Raw genomic sequence first — 18,813 nt, forward strand, 5'->3', positions numbered from 1 at the left:
GGATTGGTGAGTTTTTGGGAAAGGGGCTGTGGTGGGGTGGGTGGCGCTGTTGACTTGGCTGACGCGTTTGAATAGGGAGGTGAAGAGGTATATTGAGATTGTTCGAGCGCCAGGGGTGGGGATGTGGGCGTGCAGGTGCTTGACGTGCACGCGGATGCTTATGGTCTGTTGGGATGCTTCGTTCGATTGATTTTTGGACCCCACTTGTTCTGTCAGCGACCATGCATGTGGCCCCGCTTGCACCTGGTAAGTAGAACAGTTTTGAGCCCTTGTGCCCTGGGTTCGTGATAGAAGGTAGCAGCCCTATGTGGGGTAGTAGGATGAACAAGCCCTAAAGAAGTTCTTTCCGAACGGACTAGTACCTGTCTCTAGAGCCTATCAAAGTCATAGCCCTCTAATTGTTACCTTGGAGGCAGCCGCCTTAAGTGGGGCGGCTGAGTCCTAAAGTAGTGGTAAGATCTCTAATCAGTTAGTGCCATTTATTAGCGTTAACCGAAATCGGAAATCAAAGTTTCGCTCATTAAACGGTCGCCGCATGGGCAAACCCTACCAACTAACGTACTTGATAGCACTGTTTATCAGCCAACAACATTTTGCGATCGCAGTCTTGAATTTTTTTCGGATTTCAACAGAAAGTTATTCCAAGCGATTTCATCTTGGTTAAGCCGGCCGAGTGGTTAGTTGTTGTTGCCTTACCTGCTGCCTGTGCGTAGGCTGACGACGACAGATCCCGGATAAAGCAATGTGGGGGGTCAGCCGTTAGGGCTGTGACGTATTGGACCATTTGTGGTCCGATGAGGCAGCGGTGTGGTGGAAGAGGGACCCCCATTCATCACACACTAGGGCTACCGTAGCACTCTCTGGGAATTTGGGCCACACAATCTTGTGGGTCTACTGGTGTTTGGCCCCCATGCTCAAAACGCTGCGCATAGCAAAGGTGCACGAGCCCATACTTCTGGAAATCAACGTGCGAGCTACGGCTAGAACGAGAGACGATACGACGTACACTCAATACTTTGTGGAAGCAAGTATCAGATATAAAAGGAGACTTACCGCCGTACTATTCCAACCTCTCAACCACACCACCCAGCTCCAGCACCTCAGGTCCAAACTTTACACATTCAGTCGCTGCGAAATGTAAGCATTGTGAACGCAGTTACCAACGGAGCGGACTCTCACATGACATTCTAGCCGAAAGCAAGAACCATGCACCTTTCAGCAATCACCTCTACCGCCGTCCTTCTCGCCGGCTTTTCCCTCGGCGGTGCTATGGCCAGTCCGACGAACCACCTCGTGCGCCGCGCCAACTCCTGCACCACAGGCACCAACCCTGAATCGAACTGGGATATCTACCTCGACAACGACGTCTACTACAATAAGCACTGTGGTAACGGCTGTCTCGACAACATCCGGGGCAAATGTGGCGACGTTCTCAACTGGGGATGCGCTCGTAACGACGCGGGTCAAGCCCATATGACTTTTTCCATCGCCAACGGCTGCACGAGCGACCACATGACGCAGGCGCTGAAGAAATGTACCAAGGGTGAGCAGACAATTGAGTGCTCGTTCGTCTAGAGCAATTAGTGCTTGAATTGATGCGCTTTCATACGGCGAGCAGCATGGTGGGCAGTGGGGTGGAAATGGTAGTGGTGGGAGTATCCGGATCATCACCTTTGCAGACGGCTGAATGAATAAAGCTTATGGTACCTAAAGTAGAGACCTTCGATACGGCTTTCGTGACCCTATGATCTTGTATCAAGGTCCCCGACTAACACGTGACCCATTTCCCAGAAAACTTACCGCCTCACCCAGGATTCGACTATTCGACTCTATCCAATCATGTGCCTCAAGCAGCTCCTCACACCGTGGGCAACACTGATGGAAGCTTGTCACTATAACGCTTTCAGCAGGCACGATCCAGCTTCCACGTGATGGTATCTGGAGCCCAGCCCCCGCAATGCGTGAGTCACTAGGCTCTTACAGGCAAGACTCACACCTACGCAAGCCATACCAACAGTCCATCACCACCACCACCACCATCACTCTACCTAAACCCAACGCAGCCCATCCCCGATAAACCAAACCAAGCCATGGCCACACTAACCACCCTCCCCCGCGAACTCCGACAAAAGATCCTCCTCCTCGCCATCCAGCAAGAAACCCAGCTCATCGGCACCACCTGGCCCTCAACCATCACCTCCCTCCTCCGCGTTTGCAAAACCCTCCGCCGCGACATGCCCTGGGCCATCAACGCCTGGACGCCCGCCACGCGCCACGTCCTCACCCCATCCGACCTCACCACCACCCCACCAACCATCTCCATCGACGGCGCGCCATGCACCCCCGCCCCCGCACCCACGCTCACCCTCAGCATCTTCCACGCCGCCTCCCCCAGCACCATCCGCAACGCCGACCGCGCCCGCGCCGCCCACCACGACCTCCTCGCCCCCTGGCTCGCCGCCGTCCCCCAGCTGCCTGCGTCGTCGGACATCCCCACGACCGTCGCTCTCGACGTCACCCCCGCCCCCGGCTGGATGCGATCGGCGCCGCGGCACGCGCACGCGCTGCACGCGCTGCTGCTGGACCGGCGCGCGGCGCGGGGCTTCATGGACGGGCAGGCGCGGGCGGTGGCGGAGCTAGTAAAGCGAGTGCGAGCGCGCTGCGTGCGGGTCGAGTTGACGGGGACGTTGGCGGTGGCGAGTGGGGGGTTTGTGGGGGAGGTGGGGCGGGCGTGTCACGGGGTGCGGTATGTTGGAGGGTGGATCGATGGCGGTAGTGCGGTGGGAGCGGGAGGGGGGCTGGAGGCGATTAAGCGTGTTGTGCATAGGTTGGCGCCGAAGAAGAAGGGGAGGGGAACGGCGGCGGCGGCGGATGTGGGGAGGACGGTGGAGCTGGCGCCGTTGAGGAAGGTGAGGTGGTCGGCGAGGTCGGCGAAGTTGTTTGGGAAGGCTTGTGGGGAGGCGGGCGTTGAGGCGGTGGGGGAGGATTTGAGGGTGTTGGCCGAGTTGATGGTGGATGGGCGGAGGTCGCGGCTGGAGATACCGCCGGCGGGGAATGTGCACCGGGCGATGGTGCATAGCTTGGCGCACGATATGGGGTTGCGGACGGCGTCGGAAGGGGATGGGGAGGGTCGGTATGTTGTCGTTAGCAAGAAGGACGTTGGGGATTATGGAAGTACGGCGGTGGCTGCGTAAACGAAGACTTGGGGCTTAGCGCTTGCTGCTGTTATATGTACGTCTGGTTTTATGGCAATTACGGTGGCGTTAACATCTTGGGGGCGTTCGAAGGACATACTAACTATTATTACATTAGGTACCTCATCTCAAAACAAGCTTCTTACTACGCCGCAACCTTCACATGCAACACCCAATCATCATCCACGCTCCCACTGGACGGAGGCACGAACGCCTTCCTTCCCGCAAACTCAAACACAGCCGCACTGCCCGTCTCATTCCGATACACCCCCAGCCTCGGATCCCACCACCTCGCACTCGCACCCCCAGCCGCCGCCTCCACACCAAAATGCTCCCTCAACGCATCAAGGTCCAGATCGAACGCATCACCATACCCAGCATAGACCCAGTACTGGTCCACACTCACAAGCCCGGCCACATACCGATTTCCCTCGAACGCCAGCACATCATCCGCGGCCCCCTCCTTACTCAGAATGAAACTCCGGTTCGGCGCCAACCCCTCCACCACCTCCCTCCCCAGCCCCTTAAACAGCTCCCTCACATACCCCGCCTGCCTCGCGCCCGGATACCCCAACGCATCGCGCCACGACTCATTCACCGGCTGCTCGATCTGCGCCGGATACCACAACTCCTCCCGCGCCAACTCCCCCTTCGGCGCGTACATCTGCCACACCGCGTTGGCGCCGTACGTGAAGCCGCACGCGCCGTTCAGCACCGCGCTGTAGAAGCCGTGGCGGACGTGGCTCGCGTTCCACAGGGGGCGCGAGGCGTTGAAGCCGACGTATGCCCCTTCGTAGTGGTTTTCGAGATCGATGACGGGGCCGGGGAACGCGGCGCGCATGTCGGTGATGCGGGCGTAGTTAAGGGTGCTGTCCCATCCCTGTAGTGCCGTGAAGTGCGTGTCGAGGGTGGCGTTGGAGGGGATGTTGTGGCCGGATTGGACGGCGTCCATGGAGAGGGTGCCGAGGGTGCCATTGAGGTACTGCGGGTGGTGGTGTTAGCGGGTTCGCGCTGGTGGTGGGGAGGTAAGGGGAAGGGAGAAGACGCACGTTGTGGCCGTACGGCAGCGGCGTCTCGGGCGAGGCGATCCACATGTTGGTCGGATGCCACGAGACGAAGGGGGAGAACCCGGCCTTTTGCTCCGCGCCCTCGAAGCCGCGCACCATGCGCGCCCACACGGACCGCGTGTCGGTGATGGGGCCGAGCAGTGCCGTCTGGTCCGTCGTCGGGTCGGCGCGGAAGGCGTCCTGCGCGGCCGACGCGTTGCACGCCCAGAAGCCGTTGGAGTCGCCGCCGATCAGCTTCGGCAGGCCGGGGTAGCGCGCGCCGACGTAGGCGCCGAAGGACTCTGCGGAATCCTCGGTGAAGATGACGGGCCCGTTGTGCCAGCCGCAGTTGACCCACCGGCCCCAGGTGGGCACCAGCGCGATCAGGATGCCGTGGTGGGCCGCGCGCCGGACTGCCCAGTCGACGTGGGCGAAGTAGGCTTCGTTGGGGCGCAGCGGGTCGGCGTCGTGCAGCGGGAGGTCGCCGTAGAAGTTGGGGAAGGTGGTGCCGTTGAGCTCGGACAGCACGACCGACTGCACGACGTTGAACCCTTTGCTGGCCCGGTCCTGCAGGTAGTGGTCGATGTCGCTGCGGTTGAGCCGGTGGAACAGCTCCCACGCCGTGTCGGCTTGCCAGAAGAACGGCTCGCCGCTGCTGGTGCGGTATAGGTACCGGCCCGAGGCTGAGATGGAGAGGTGGCTCCACGGCACCGCCGTGGTGTTGTCGGCGAATGCGCCGCCGAGGGAGAGGAGAGCGAGCAGTGAAGATGTCGCCCGCATTTTTGCTGATTAGATCTCTGTGCCTGAAGGGATGAGGCTCAAACGGCGCGGTGAAGTGGCGTCTCCCGGAATTTATAGTGCGGTGTTTTGGCTGTCAAGCTTTGACCGAAACCGGGCCGGGTACCCGTCGAAAGACAAGCACGAGACATTGAGCCGATGCCGTTTCCCGCGTTCTCCCGCACTTGGACGTGATGCCCCGCAGCCTGACGTGCGGTGCGGATTTAGCGGTGCGGAGAACGCCTTTTGTGGGTTTCCTGGCCGGGGAACCCACGGCGGTCAGGTCGGGGGTGGGCCCTCAAAAGGCCTGAGCACGCCGGACGGGCATCTGCTGAGGACATGATGTTACCGTTGCTTCGGAAATGCACAGTCGAGCTGCGAGCGAATTTGCTGTGGGCGACGTGGGGTCGGATGCGGGGAACGTCGAGGGGGAGCATGTCGAGATAAAGACGTGCAGTGTGTACCGGCTGAATACCCCAGAGAAAATCTTCATCGTCTGGAGTGCATCGGAGGTCGCGTGGGAGCCCCAGCCTGTGGGGCATGCCCGGCGCCGGGGAACCGCCGCTGGACGTCATTGCTGCCCAATGAGGCAACTGGAGCCTCTGGGCTACCTTCTCGGTTAATGCTCCGAACGTCGCCCAAGCCGTTCCGTTCCTGACGAATTGCCGACCGCCCAACAACCTGCTTCCTGGCGACCCCCGTTTCCTCCTGGAGAGCATACGATGTCACCCTTTGGCAAGCTAAGCATTCACCGCATTGGATTGCGCGACTCCTACATGTTATCCACTTCAAGCACCTCGAGACCAGGAGTCCGTTGAATCCTGTGAGGCTACGCCGTGAGCCCCGGGAAGCAGTCATGTTCGCCTTATTTTGTGTTTTCGTTTCCCTTCCGCCCTTCGCCTTTCCACTTATGGAAGTAGTACCTCGTCGGCGAGCAACCAAAAAAAAAAAAATAAAGTGTATCCGGTCGCCAACATACAGCCCCCTCTCGCAGCCGATGGCTAGCGTGAAGAATAGCAGAACATGGCGTAACTATGCCCCAGCTCGTTCTTAGAGAAAAAAAAAACAATACGTAGGTAGTTGAAGCCATCGTCCGGACGTGTATGTAGAATTTTTCTACCCATAACATGAGCAAAAAACAGATCCACGTTAGCCATCGGCTGCGCGAAGGAGCTGTAACCACTAAAGACGACCCGGCCCCGGTACAGAACCCGAGGCGTCCGCTACGGCTCCTTACCCGACGATACCAAACCTCTTGCTCTCCCCTTCCCCCAACCAACCCATACCAAATACCATTCCCTTGTACACTTTCTCCTCCTGTGAGGCTCCAAAGAGGTAACCGCTACTTATGCGATTAGAATGTCTTTCGATTGACCTCTCGGACTTGCCGCGCGACAGCGCCGATCTCCGAGTGGGACCCGGCTACGGGATGACGGGTATGGCCCGAAGTTGCTCAACTAAGTAATCATTGCATGCTGTCTTCTATCGAAGAAGTCTATACCTACAATACAAATGTTTGCGCACCATGGCGAGCCCTGCAACACACGGTGACGCGGCTCCAGTTATCACGGCCTCCCGTCACCACTGTCGACGCCTTCGCTAACGCCGCCAATGAGGGCGATTTGCGCCGGCAGCTTAGTCACCCGCCGGTACTACTACACAAGGCTGAAACGGCGACGACACCGGCGCCGGTGCCGGTGCCGGTGTGTGCCTGGCACAGCCACAACCGCAGCTCTTGGAAGAGCTTGATTCTCCTCTCCTATTGTCCCGATCATTGTCAACCAACAAACATGCTCTTCCAACCCCGCGCCGACGCCATGCTCGATTCGCAGTGTTTGTCCTGCAAGAAGCGCCGCGTGCGCTGCGACGCGGTGCTGCCGGGCTGCGGCCCGTGTAGGAAGAAGGGAATCGACTGCCCCGGCTACCGCAAGCCCCTGGTGTGGATCAACCGCACCGAATCCGACGCCACGCCGCCGGTGCAGAGGCCGACCAAGCAGGGGGCTGACGGCCACGGGAACTTCGTCTTTAAAGCCCAGCGCATCAAATCGTCCCCGAAAAACGATGACGACGGAGATGATGGGAAGGGAACACGGGGAGACGGTGTTGTGGTGGTTCGCAAGCTCGCTAATCGACCGCCGGTTCCTCAGCTGTGGCCCTCTGCCGACCCGGATGTGCTGCGGCTGATGGACTGGGCGGCGTATCGTATGTTTCCCGGCCCGTCGCGTTGCCTCGTTGCTGCATGCGCCGAAAAGCCCTGACGGCCCCCGCTAGACAACGACGTCGCTGCGCCGACGCTGGTTCCCGACGCTGCGTTCGTCCACATGCTACAGGCGCCGCTGGGCGAGTGGATCGCATGCCAACAGGCGGTGCAGGACTTGTGGGTGTTGCTAGCCATGCAGCACCGCGTCATCTCAACCGCAGAAACAAACCCGCAGAGCGACGCCGAGGTCTGCCGGTACCGCGTCCGTTCCGTCGCCGGCCTCAACCGTCTCCTCGCCGATCCCGAGACGCAGCTCACCGACGATGCTCTGGAGGCCGTGATGATGCTTCTCATGGCCGAGGTGAGTGCCCGTGTCCGATCCTGCAGTGTGTGGAACCAAGTGCTGAACACTGTCGTTTCTCAATTGGGCCGAAAAGGTGCAGTCGAATGCTACAAACACCTGGTACCACCACCTCCAAGGCGCCGCGACCATCGTCGATCTGAGGGGGGGTTGGGAAAAGCAACTGCAAGAGCGTCAATCAGACCCAGAAACATTGCTGCTGCTGCTATTGTGAGTGTGGGGAGCAGTATATATTCCCGACACCACCAAACCACCTAACCCCCTCCCTCCCCACCACAGCTACGACGTCATGAGCAGCACGACCTGCAACGCCTCATACCTGCGCAAACCCCTCTTCTCCGCCGCGTGGTCCGACTACGCCGCCCTGCAGCCGCACTGGGACGCCTTCTCCCACGACTCCTTCGTCCCCCTGCCCTGGCCGCTCTTCTGGAGCATCATCCGCACCAACGACGTCCGCGCCTCCATGGCCCGCCTCAACTTCGCCTTCAGCGACGCCCCCGATCCCGCCGCCGACGAGAGGACCACCGCCCACGCCTTCCGCGCCGCCGTCGCCGCCGTCCTGCGCCACATCCGCGCTTTCGATGCCGATGCCTGGTTCCGCCGCCGCCAGGACCCGGCCCGCTGCGTGCAGGTGCAGAATGCGGCGGACTATGTGACGTTGCTGCACTGCCTGCGCGACGCCGCCCTGCTGTACGCCCTCCGCACGCTGGTCGTCGAGCTGACGGCACCGTTCCGCGCGTGGCTGGACGACGGCGACGACGGCTCGCCTGCTGCCATCTTCGACGGAAAGAGCGCCGAGGACGTGCGCCGGGGATGCGTGCGGGCGTTGCTGGCGCGTCTTGGCTTCCCCGGGGTCGAGGGCGTGGCTGTGTCGTCGTTGCCAGAGGGCAGTTATGCGTGGTGTGGGGCTGTGTGGCCGCTGTTCGTGGCTGGGTACGAAGTCGACGGGTGCGGGGGGTCGGTGGGGGAGACGCGGGCGATGAGGGCATTTGTGGCGGGCCGGCTGAGGGCGCTCGCGGTCGAGACGGGGACGTGGAGTGATGTCAATGCGGCGGATGTGCTGGGGGAGGTGTGGCGGATGCGGGATGAGGGACGCGGGCAGACGTGGGAAGAGGTTTTTGTTGAGAAGCAGGTGCTGATTGGATGAAGGAATAAAAGAATAGTGCGCGATGGACTTTGTCGACTCTACCGCGTGCGGGTGAAGGACCAACGTTGCCAAAAGTGGAGACTCTTTTCACCACGTCACGCCCGTCTGCCTGAAGATGTTGGCGTTGCAGTGGAAATTAACCCAGGCAGACGGGAAAAAGCATCCCTACTGAAATGCGTATTCACGCCCGCCTGCTCACAAACAGCCTTCAAAGCGCCCTGAACTAGAATGTAAGCTTCCCATCAATCATCAGTTGGCGTCAATTTAAGGTCACTCAAGCGCGTGCATTCACTGAGCGTGAAGTGAAAGGAAGCAGTGCTGTAATGGTTCGAAGCATCGACAATTGGTCTCCAGGAAGCAAGGTCAGGCGGTGATCGCGATGAACCTGAGTTCGTCGTCGATGGAGGCTCATAGCGGACCTTGCGTCAAGAATAGGCGAGCGTGTTGGGCGGCCTCTGCGGGGTATGCAGAGCCATGTGCGAAAACTGGGTTTGTGGCGTTTTGGAGCGCCTTCGGGGGACCGGGGTCTGCAGACGCATGTGTGGTGCCAGCTGAGGCGTCGTGGCGGAGTGAAAATTCGTTGTTACTCGAGGATATTTGGTCCAGTCGATGGCGCGACAAGACAGGGGAGCGTCGCATATGTCCGCGAGGAGAATCGCGCCTCGACGGTCGACTAAGCTTGTTTGCATCCCGTGTTCGAAGTCCCAGGGGTGTCGACAATGCCATCACGATTCAGCCTTGCCGCTGCGTTGATGCCTAGACTTGGCAGGTGCGCTGTTATTACTGGACCTTGCCCCATGAGTGTGACGTGGCAAAGCTACAGTTGCTTCAAGTTGCTTTTCATACAGGGTGGGGTCAACAGTAAGCAGCGCAACCTGGTGTCGACGAGAACGAAGCACTGGTGTGATGAGGAGCAGCGGTAGTGTCAGCTCAGCTGAACATGCACGTTCTTGCAGCCGAAACATACCCGTGCAATTACGATATCAGCATTGGTCACACAAGACTCCACCATCGGCAACAAATGGGGCTAAAGTCAGCATGTCGATTGATTTGAAATGGCAGCTGAAGCCCCGCACTCCTTTTACACTTCATGCTTAAAGTCTCAGCCTCCTCGCAACGTCTTTTGATGGTTACTAGACCTACGATCCGCTTACGTTCGCAAACCTCTCCCGCTCTTTCTCCGCTTTCCATAACAGATTGACCTATTACAGACGGCAGATCTACTTCGCTACAAGGAAAGAAAACTTCTTGATCCAGAGCACCCGTCTTCTGAACATGTCGGGCATTGAGGCTGCCGCGCTTGTTTCAGGTGCTCTCCCCCTAATAATCGAAAGCCAAGTAGCATTGGATTCGGTTACATCAGAAGCCAAAAGTGTCGTGGGCATCCGCGAAGATGTACAGTTTCTGAGCGATGCTTCAGAGAACTACCAGCAGATACAACCGGTGTTCAAACATCTCGCGTCGCTACTCTCATCGTACGGTGAGCAGCGACTCAACGACAATGAGCGGCAATTGTTCGAGACGATTCTCAGAGAGTACACGGTTCTCGTAAACACTGTTGAGCAACACTCGAGATCTATCAAAGGATCGGAAACGCAACTGAGGGAATTTACCTTTGGGAGGAAAGTCACTTTTGGGACAAAAGTCACTTTTGGATTGGACAAGAACGTGCGCATAGCCGTCGTACGAGATCTTCTTATTGAAATCAACAAGAGAGCCAAACAGCTCAGAGATGGTGTTGAGCTTCTTCAGGCTCTGGTAGAGGGGTAATGTTCTATTGTTCAAAATTCTGTTGGCGGCCCAGGCACTGATTCATTCCGCAGGTCGATACGCCAAGCAAGCGGGACGACAGTGGAAGATGATGCGTCGTCATTCCAGGATGAGCTCAATGCCTCCGCCGTATACCTCAAGAAAACCAATTCGTCGCCTGGCCTGACGCCCGTACAATTCGAAGAAGTATTTCCATGCATACCGTTGCCAGATCCAATCAGCCACCAAGAGGATCCCGAGGAAAGAGAAGATGAAGTCGATGCAACGGACTGGTCCACAGCTGAGTTCTACGCAGGCGAGAAGCAAGAAGAAGCTGAGACCACTGTTGATGATTCGTCTTCCATCGTGTCGACATGGGTACCAGACGCCAGGTCCATATCGTCTTCTTACGAGGAGCGCCTTCCCCATCGCACCAATGACCATACCAACAACAAGGTCATATATGAAGTGTTCATATATGATGAAGGAAGACATGCACATGACGGAAAGTGTCTGCTGGACACGGGAGCATCATTAGATTGTATATCTCTGCATGTGGCGTGCAGACTGAAGCTTAAATCAAAGGTAAAAAGACTTCGAAAACCCGTGGACCTCGTGATTGGGAACGGAGAAATCATTGCGGCCAGTTTTGTCGTCGAATCTCTCTGGGCTTTCGTCAATAAACCCAAGGATTGCTACCAACTTCCGCTCTACGTCTTCAAAGACTTGCCATACGACATGATCATTTCGGAGCGGACAATTTTTCAGTGGGATTTTCTGTACGTCAACTTGGAGACATCTTCATTTTTGAACATGTCGACAGCTCAGGAAGGATTCGAAAGATTACTGCCACTGGGTCTGCCAAAACGGTCAAAAGGTGTGTTGAAATGGAACTCAAACGCCAACCACCTATTGAGCTGCACTAACTTATCTTCTCAGCCAAGAAGGCAACGCAAGATCAAGCGACGGAGAACTTCCATAGTCAGAATGAGGAGCAGAGGAGGTCGGAATTTGAGGAAATGAAGCGTCAAGCGGCAGAGAAGAAGAAGCAGGCCAAAAAGAAAAAGGGGAAAGAACAAGAAGACTCAGATGAGAGAGACGATTAACTCAAAGCAGAGTTTGTAGAAAAGAGCAAATACCCATGTGAACTAGTAGACAGAACCGTTCCCTACTGCCATATACAAGGTTGTCTCTTCTTGGCGCTTGGTTCTCGATTTTCTGTACGTGTAGCTCTAGAAATGTCACGTCAACGTGCATATTGCTCCCCTTATGACCCGAAATCACATGCAAGGAGTTAAGCGCCTTGTGGAATAGCGGAGATGTGTCCGAATGGGCTAGCCTGTGCCGCTCGCATGATTTGCGCACATTATAAGACGGGCTGTAGCCTCCCGCAAGCAGCCGTGACCCACTCCACGGAAAACCCCCACGGCCTTTCGGATTAAGTCAACAACGCCTCACACTTCCAAAGACGAGCACAAATTTTGTCCTACTGAGTTTTTCAGCATGGCAGGGCCTCCGCCAGGTTATCCGACTCTGGCCCGCATAATGGGGCCATATCCGGGCATGGCCATCTTCAAGCGATTTGCAGAACTGAATGCACACAGCTTGCTAATCCAACAAGCTGAACTACTAGAAGTCGAAAGAGAGCTTGAAGCCGCGAGGGCATCCGACACTGATGATAGATTACCCTACAACGAGAAAGCGATCAACCTCATCAATTCGGGGGAAACTGGTCCTGACAACAGTCAGTGGCAGCGGGTCTTGAAAGCACGCGAATTGCTGGAGAAGTACAGTATGCGCTGAACAATTTTTTTTATCCCACTTGAGCACTTTTATTGACATACTTGCAGACTCGGCGCTCCTCCGCCAAGCAGAGATCAACAGGCTTTCAAGGCCCAGAGACTACAATCTCGAACTTCTACGAGACTGGCTCGGACGTGCGGATGGGGGCAACAACTTCCTGAAAGGTGTTGAAGAGTTGCCCTGGCATCCAAAGGAGACAGATGACCTGGTCGCGTTGTCGGGAACAGACGATCCCCCCTTCATGAGGTGGACAGCAGAGAAACTCGTCCCCTTCATGTTCCACTCCGGTCTGCAAAGCAAGGTAATGCATACCCAGCCACATATACAATCAGCGTTATTCGCTAATAGAATCTTCAGGAGCCAATAACCGGCTTGAATGCGGGCCTCGTGGAGTGGAAGGACAAGAGGTACGAAACCGCAGCACGGATTCTTTGCATCTTGCTTTCAACCATCATACCATCTTTGGCAATCGTAGTTCTCTACTTCATCCAAAGCATGCTTATACGCATCATCGCATCCATAGGCTTTTCAGCAGCCTTTTCCGTTGCCGTCGCCCTTCTCACCTCTGCACGCCCGGCAGAAATATTTGCCGCTACTGTCGCGTAAGTCCTCAAATCGGCGACAAGGAAAGCGGAGAAATTGATTTCATGTGCCAGTTTTGCTGCTGTGCAGGTCGTGTTCATCGGAAGCGCCAATGCATGATGAACAGCGTCCGCGCAAGGCTGCAAACAATACATTCCGTGAATTATCGGCTTAAGATTCAACCAATGTTTGGCATGAGAAGTTTTTACTTGGAGAGGCTGAGGTGGTGAGGCGTAGCCGGGCGATGGTCATAAAGCAATCGTTTTACGAATTTTGATAGCCATCTTCAAGAGAACATATCCTCAATTCCCTTCATTTTGGGGCACTCACCATGAGGATGATTGGCAAAAAGCACGAATTCTTCGTCTCTAGGGCAACTCAATACAGCCGCCGTCTCTCCAAGCTGAACTCACAAATTGCTCAATCTGCCTCTCAAGCTTCTCACGCCAGTAAAAGAAACACCGAAAGACAACAATAGCAGATATAAGTGTTGCCAGCGCTGCCAGAACCATAAGAACGAGATTCTGACAGATGGCTCATCGTTGTTTTCGCTTCCCGAAGGCGAGTCCGCCGGTATGTCGACCGAGGAATCCAGTCCGGCACCCGCTCGACCATCAGCAGCTTTATTATCCGCATGGTTTCCGAAATGAATGCTCATCATATCCACAGCTTAAGTAAATTACACGCCGCCTCCATCAAGAACAATCCAAGTAGAACACAACCGCCACTCCCCACCCTCTACGCCCCATCCTTCTCCGTCTCCCCCGCCCCCACCTCCACCTCACCCTTCCCCGCCCTCCTCCTCTCCTCCTCCTTCCTCCTCGCCTCTTCTTTCAACTTCCCATCATCCTCCCTCACCAAACTAACCTGCGGCAACAGCGCCGCCGCCACGCAAAACGCCACCGCCGCCGCCGCCGCATCGATCCAAAACAGGGTCCTAAAACCCCGCCGATACGCCCCCTCCAACGCGCTCCTCACCCGCTCCGCCCTCCCGCCCCCTCCCATCTCCTCGAGTACACTCTCGGGATTCCTCAGCAAGCGCCTCACCTCCCCCTCTCCCAAGCCCAGCGCCCCCACCGCGCCCTCCACCGCGTTATTCACGACCGTGCCGGCGACCGCCAGCCCCAGCGTCGCGCCGAGATTGCGGACGAAATTTCGCCACGCCGTGACGACCGCCATATCGCCGCGCGGGACGCCCGCCTGGATCGCCACGAGGCTGGGCTGCAGCGTGGCGCCGACACCCGCGCCCGTCAGGACGGCATAGCCGACCTGTTTCCCCACGCCGGAGTAGTCGTCCAGCGTCGAGAAGAGGCCGAGGCCGACGGCCCACAATGCCCAGCCGGCGAGGATGGCTTCGCGGTAGCGGCCGGTGGCGGAGACGAGCAGGCCAGTGAGGGTAGACGCGAGGGTTTGGGTGAGGGTGAGGGGGAGGAGGAGGAGGGCGGAGACGGTGGCGGAGCGGGCGTAGGCGAGTTGGTAGAAGGTGGGGATGTAGTAGATTTGCGTCACGAAGTTCCAGCCGTTGATGAACATTGTGATGCTGGCGCCGGCGACGACGCGGGAGCGGAAGATGTGGACTTTTTGTGGGTTGTCAGCTGCATGTACGTACGTGGTGGAGGGATCAGGGGGGAACGTACGCGGGACCAGAGGCACGCTGGTGCCTTTCCACTGCCACAGCACGAAGCAGATGCACACGGCGATGCCGACGACGAAGGAGGCGATGACGTGCGCGGACGCCCACGCGTACTCGCCGCCGGCCCAGGTGAGGGCGAGGACGAGCACGGCGGAGCCGCCGAGGGCGAGGACGGCGCCGAAGAAGTCGACGGCTTTGATTTTGCTGTGACGGAGTCGGGCATTCAGTGACGTGGTATCAGTGGATCGGGAGTATGGGCGGACGTACAGCTTCCATTCGCCTTCGACTTTCTTGAGCGGCATGAAGAAGACGACGCAGAGCACCATGACGACGCTGAGCGGCAGGTTCAACCGGAAGATCCAGCGCCAGCCGTCGGCGGACGATGAGGCGAGCGCGCCGCCGATGACGGGGCCGACGCCGTTGCCGAGAGCGACGAATGCGCCCTGGGAGCGGGAGTCAGTGTTGCGTTGTGCGTGTGGTGGTGGTGGTTTCGACGTACTAAGATGCCTTGGTACTTGCCGCGTTCTCGCAGCGGCACGACGTCGCTGACGATGAACTGGGCTACCGTCATCAGTCCGCCGCCGCCGACGCCTGTGAAGGCGCGGAATACGATGAGCTGGATGACATTCTGGGAGAGGGATGATGCCAGGGAGCCGAAGAAGAAAATGGCGATGCCGATCAGTAGGATGATCTTCCGGGACCAGATGTCTGAGAGTCGGCCGTAGAGGAGCTGGAAGGAGGTTGAAGTGCTGCAGCCATTGGATTAGTACCGTGATGATGCAAGCCATCCGATGTCTGCACTCACACAAAGTAGGCACCCGAAATCCAGGAACTCTGGTTGCTGGCGTTGAGGGATCTTCCGATGATGGACAGGCTGGCGGCGAGTGATGTCTGATCCAAGAGCGCTGCGAAGTCGATGCTTGCGCAAGCCAGGAACACCTGCGGGATGGTCAGATGGTTTGGCCAATTGGGCAAGTGGTGGTTGACCAACCGAAACGATCCTCCTCTTTGGTAAGTATTTGGTCTGCTCATTGAACACGGGAGCCTTCTCGACGTCGGACTGTTCTCCCGTGAGAGTCGCCGCAGGAGAAGGCGTTCCAGCAGCGCCAGAGCCCTCGATACGTTCGCTCATTGTGGGCAGCTGAGGTGTATACCTGGAAGGGAGGAACCAGAGAAGCGAGCGCGGCCTTCTTTCAACCCACGACGAAAAAGAAACAAGGTACGAGGTTACGCAGGCGACGTAGCAAAGACACACCGACAACGGGCTGGGGCACCCCACCGTGCCAGCTAATGCCAAGGCATGATCACCCCGAACCACCACCAAGGTGCCTGCTTCCGCAGCCAACGCCATCCACGCTACGGATCCGTAACAATCTCAGTCTAGGTACCATGCTCACCTCCAACCCGCGCGGAATCAATTTTTCGGCGTCGGATCAGCCACTCAGGCCCACACTTGCTCGTTTGCCGATGCAGTAAGAGATCGACAGGCGTTGTCTCACTGCCTATCTTATTTGCTCATTCTCCCTCAGAGCTCGGGTTATTCGCGGCCGGTGCCCGCTCCCCACGGCTCCAGACGCATTATGCTAAGGTCCGCCTGATCCAGGAAACCAATGGCACCGTCACAGGCAGCGTGCTGCACGCGGCGACAGCTGCCGGATCGCACTTAGCTTACGAGAGATCTACGGCAGTAGCTGGCTAGGCGTGCAACCTGCCATCCACAAATGTACTCCTCCTGGTCGTCGTTGCGTGGGGCGTTGGAGAGTGTTTTTGAGCACCTTAATGTTCCTCTTGCCCGTGTCGCCACCGTCCGGCCCGCTATATATAACTTCGGATAATCGAGCAGTTACCTGTCACGATAGAGCGCGAATACCCGATTACCAGCAATTATGCATCCACAGAACGAGCTCAACGTGTACTCCGGAGAGGACTCTCTCCAGAAGTACTACGATCCCGACTACCAGCCCCCACTTCCGCTGGTCGAGATACCGGCATGCCTCAACCCCTACAGGAAAGACGGCGTGCGCATCTACGCCAAGATGATGACCATGCTGCCGGCGAACAACGTCAAAGCACTGCCTGGTACGTGCTCGGATTAGAGTGAACATGATGCACAGTGCTGACCATTTCCAGCCATGAACCTCCTCGAGAAGAGCGTCGAGAAGGATAAGACAAAGACGGTGATCGAGTACAGCTCCGGTTCCACCGTTATTTCCATGTCCCTGGTTGGGAGAGTCTTCCACGGCATCGACGACACCAGGGCGTATTTGAGCAACAAGACAAGCGATGCCAAGCTCAAGCTCATGCAGTTCTTCGGCCTGAACATGTAAGGTCGTGAGTCGTTAGTTAAGGAACCTGTCACTCACTTCTCCGTTAGTACGTTGTTTGGCGGTCCGTCGCAACCGGAGCCTCTTGATGAAAGAGGAGGGATTCAGGCCGCCAGGCGGAAGGCAAAGCTGGACGAGAGTGTGGTGAATCCGAATCAGTACGAGAACGACGCGGTACGTTCTTTCCAAGGACTCCAAAGTGTCTCGAAGCTGACGAGAAGGCAGAACTGGCAAGCGCACTACAAGTGGACTGGTCCTCAAATACTCAAGCAGCTGCCTCAGATCAGCGTCCTTTGTGCCGGCATGGGGACGTCCGGTACCATGACGGGCATGGGCACTTACTTCAAAGACGCAAAGCCGTCCGTAGTCAGAGTTGGGTATGGAGCAGGCAACCCGTCGAAAAAAGACCCAGACTGACAAGAAACAGAGTCTGCACCGCAGCCGGAGACCGCGTGCCAGGCCCGCGCTCATACGCACTGATGTCGCCCGTGACATTCCCCTGGCGCGGCGCCATCGACACCATGGAGGAGGTCGGCTCCACCGACTCATACGCCCTGTCCCTAGCTCTTTCCCGCGAGGGCCTGGTGTGCGGCCCGTCCTCCGGTTTCAACTTGCAAGGTCAGTACTACTCCACAGCACCGTACCCGCGCCCACGGCGCTGACACCCCGAGCCTCGATCCAGGCCTGTACCAGTTCATCGAGAAGCGCAAAGCCGCGGGCACCCTCTCGTCGCTCGCCGACCCGGACAGCGGCGACATCACCTGCGTCTTCCTCTGCTGCGACCTGCCGTACCAGTACATCAACGAGTACTTCGCCGCGCTCGCCCCGACCAACTTCCACCCCATCACCAACCACGTAAGCCCCCCTGCCTCCCCTCCCCCATCCCCCTCCCCCCAACGCCCACTAACCCCCGCCCGCGAGCAGAATCTCACGCACGTAGACCGCCACCGCTACGACGAATCCTGGAAACTCCCCGCCCCAACCGCCCTCCATGCCTTCTTCGACCTCGCGTCTGGCTCCCCCCTCCCTGCAACATCCATCATCGACCTCCGCCACCCCACCGACTTCGCGTGCTGGCACCTCCCCGCCGCCGTCAACGCCCCGCAGGCCGCGATCGACCGCAACACTCCCAGCCCCTTCGCCGACGCGAAGGTGCTGGCGGCGCTGTGGCGGGAGCTGGAGGCGTTTTTCGGCGCGGAGGGTGGAAGTGCGGCGTTGAGGGAGAAAAGGGTGTTGCTGGTGTGCTACGACGGCGACGCGGCGCGCGTAGCGACGAGCGTGTTGAGGGCGAGGGGGGTGAGGGCGGAGAGCGTGAGGGGCGGCGTGGGGGCGGTGAGGGAGTGGTGGGGGAGGGAGGTGGTGCAGAGGGAGGAGATGGTGCAGGCGGCGGCATGTTTCGAGCGGAACGAGCAGGTGGAGGTGGTGCAGGCGGCGGCGGCAGCGGCGGCGGCGCCGGTGAGGGTGCTGGGGACGGCGTGATTTTGTGTGGTGCGGAGGTGGGTAGGTGGGTGGTATGGGGAGATTGTTATATTCTTGTGTCGAGGCTCTTGGATACCTTGATGGCGGTTTTGTCTGTTCGTTGTTGATTGGTGACGTGTGTGGGTGTGTGTGTGTGTGTGCGGTTGTCGTTGCTCCGGGCGGTGGGTTGTTCGTCGGGCGGGCCGAAGATGGATGCAGGGAAGGGGGCCCGGTCGACCAATCAGGTAATCTGCTCAATTGTGCGCATTGCATTGGGAGTCAGCCCAACTTGCTCACCGTTTCGCTCTCTTTTCTGCTCGCTGCCCGGGATGGCTGCTGCGGGTTTTATTCCCACCCCCGCTGTGGCGAGGCATTGGGCTTTACTTCCGCAACCGTTATAGCCGTCACTTGATTGGAACCTTCTCACCCGCATGCGTGTGTCGTGACCCGAGTTACACCTGCCTTCGCTTCACTGCCCGCATGCGGTCGGGAAACGTGCTCTCGTGGGTCGGCCTCCAGCTTTAACCAGTCCACGCGTC

The 18,813-nt window shown here is 58.1% G+C and overlaps 7 protein-coding genes across 7 annotated transcripts; 5 read left to right on the top strand and 2 right to left on the bottom strand.

The window, feature by feature from the left end:
• Window positions 1–1,269: 1,269 nt before the first annotated feature.
• Window positions 1,270–1,575, top strand: SLS55_009736 (uncharacterized protein; the record flags this gene model as incomplete). Its single annotated transcript, XM_066781131.1, has 2 exons — window positions 1,270–1,276; window positions 1,322–1,575. The coding sequence occupies 2 exons, from the start codon at window positions 1,270–1,272 to the stop codon at window positions 1,573–1,575; spliced, it is 261 nt and encodes an 86-aa protein (XP_066628133.1).
• Window positions 1,576–3,788: 2,213 nt separating this feature from the next.
• Window positions 3,789–5,020, bottom strand: SLS55_009737 (uncharacterized protein; the record flags this gene model as incomplete). The annotated part of the gene is made up of 3 exons (XM_066781132.1): window positions 3,789–3,804; window positions 3,857–4,176; window positions 4,244–5,020. The coding sequence occupies 3 exons, from the start codon at window positions 5,018–5,020 to the stop codon at window positions 3,789–3,791; spliced, it is 1,113 nt and encodes a 370-aa protein (XP_066628134.1).
• A 1,814-nt stretch (window positions 5,021–6,834) lies between these two features.
• SLS55_009738 (uncharacterized protein) lies at window positions 6,835–11,580 on the top strand (the record flags this gene model as incomplete). The annotated part of the gene is made up of 7 exons (XM_066781133.1): window positions 6,835–7,219; window positions 7,289–7,578; window positions 7,949–8,380; window positions 9,863–10,491; window positions 10,549–10,930; window positions 11,060–11,351; window positions 11,414–11,580. The coding sequence occupies 7 exons, from the start codon at window positions 6,835–6,837 to the stop codon at window positions 11,578–11,580; spliced, it is 2,577 nt and encodes an 858-aa protein (XP_066628135.1).
• Window positions 11,581–11,977: 397 nt separating this feature from the next.
• On the top strand, window positions 11,978–12,883 carry SLS55_009739 (uncharacterized protein; the record flags this gene model as incomplete). The annotated part of the gene is made up of 3 exons (XM_066781134.1): window positions 11,978–12,266; window positions 12,325–12,578; window positions 12,635–12,883. The coding sequence occupies 3 exons, from the start codon at window positions 11,978–11,980 to the stop codon at window positions 12,881–12,883; spliced, it is 792 nt and encodes a 263-aa protein (XP_066628136.1).
• A 714-nt stretch (window positions 12,884–13,597) lies between these two features.
• On the bottom strand, window positions 13,598–15,624 carry SLS55_009740 (uncharacterized protein; the record flags this gene model as incomplete). The annotated part of the gene is made up of 5 exons (XM_066781135.1): window positions 13,598–14,436; window positions 14,497–14,935; window positions 14,992–15,241; window positions 15,298–15,431; window positions 15,484–15,624. The coding sequence occupies 5 exons, from the start codon at window positions 15,622–15,624 to the stop codon at window positions 13,598–13,600; spliced, it is 1,803 nt and encodes a 600-aa protein (XP_066628137.1).
• A 754-nt stretch (window positions 15,625–16,378) lies between these two features.
• On the top strand, window positions 16,379–17,233 carry SLS55_009741 (uncharacterized protein; the record flags this gene model as incomplete). The annotated part of the gene is made up of 3 exons (XM_066781136.1): window positions 16,379–16,571; window positions 16,623–16,815; window positions 16,867–17,233. The coding sequence occupies 3 exons, from the start codon at window positions 16,379–16,381 to the stop codon at window positions 17,231–17,233; spliced, it is 753 nt and encodes a 250-aa protein (XP_066628138.1).
• A 104-nt stretch (window positions 17,234–17,337) lies between these two features.
• SLS55_009742 (uncharacterized protein) lies at window positions 17,338–18,295 on the top strand (the record flags this gene model as incomplete). Its single annotated transcript, XM_066781137.1, has 3 exons — window positions 17,338–17,434; window positions 17,499–17,671; window positions 17,738–18,295. 3 exons carry the CDS (start codon window positions 17,338–17,340, stop codon window positions 18,293–18,295), a joined length of 828 nt encoding a protein of 275 aa, XP_066628139.1.
• Window positions 18,296–18,813: the final 518 nt, after the last annotated feature.

The sequence above is a fragment of the Diplodia seriata genome (assembly GCF_021436955.1).
Source record: "Diplodia seriata strain FDS-637 chromosome Unknown scaffold_11, whole genome shotgun sequence".
In the NCBI taxonomy this organism is placed as follows: domain Eukaryota; kingdom Fungi; phylum Ascomycota; class Dothideomycetes; order Botryosphaeriales; family Botryosphaeriaceae; genus Diplodia; species Diplodia seriata.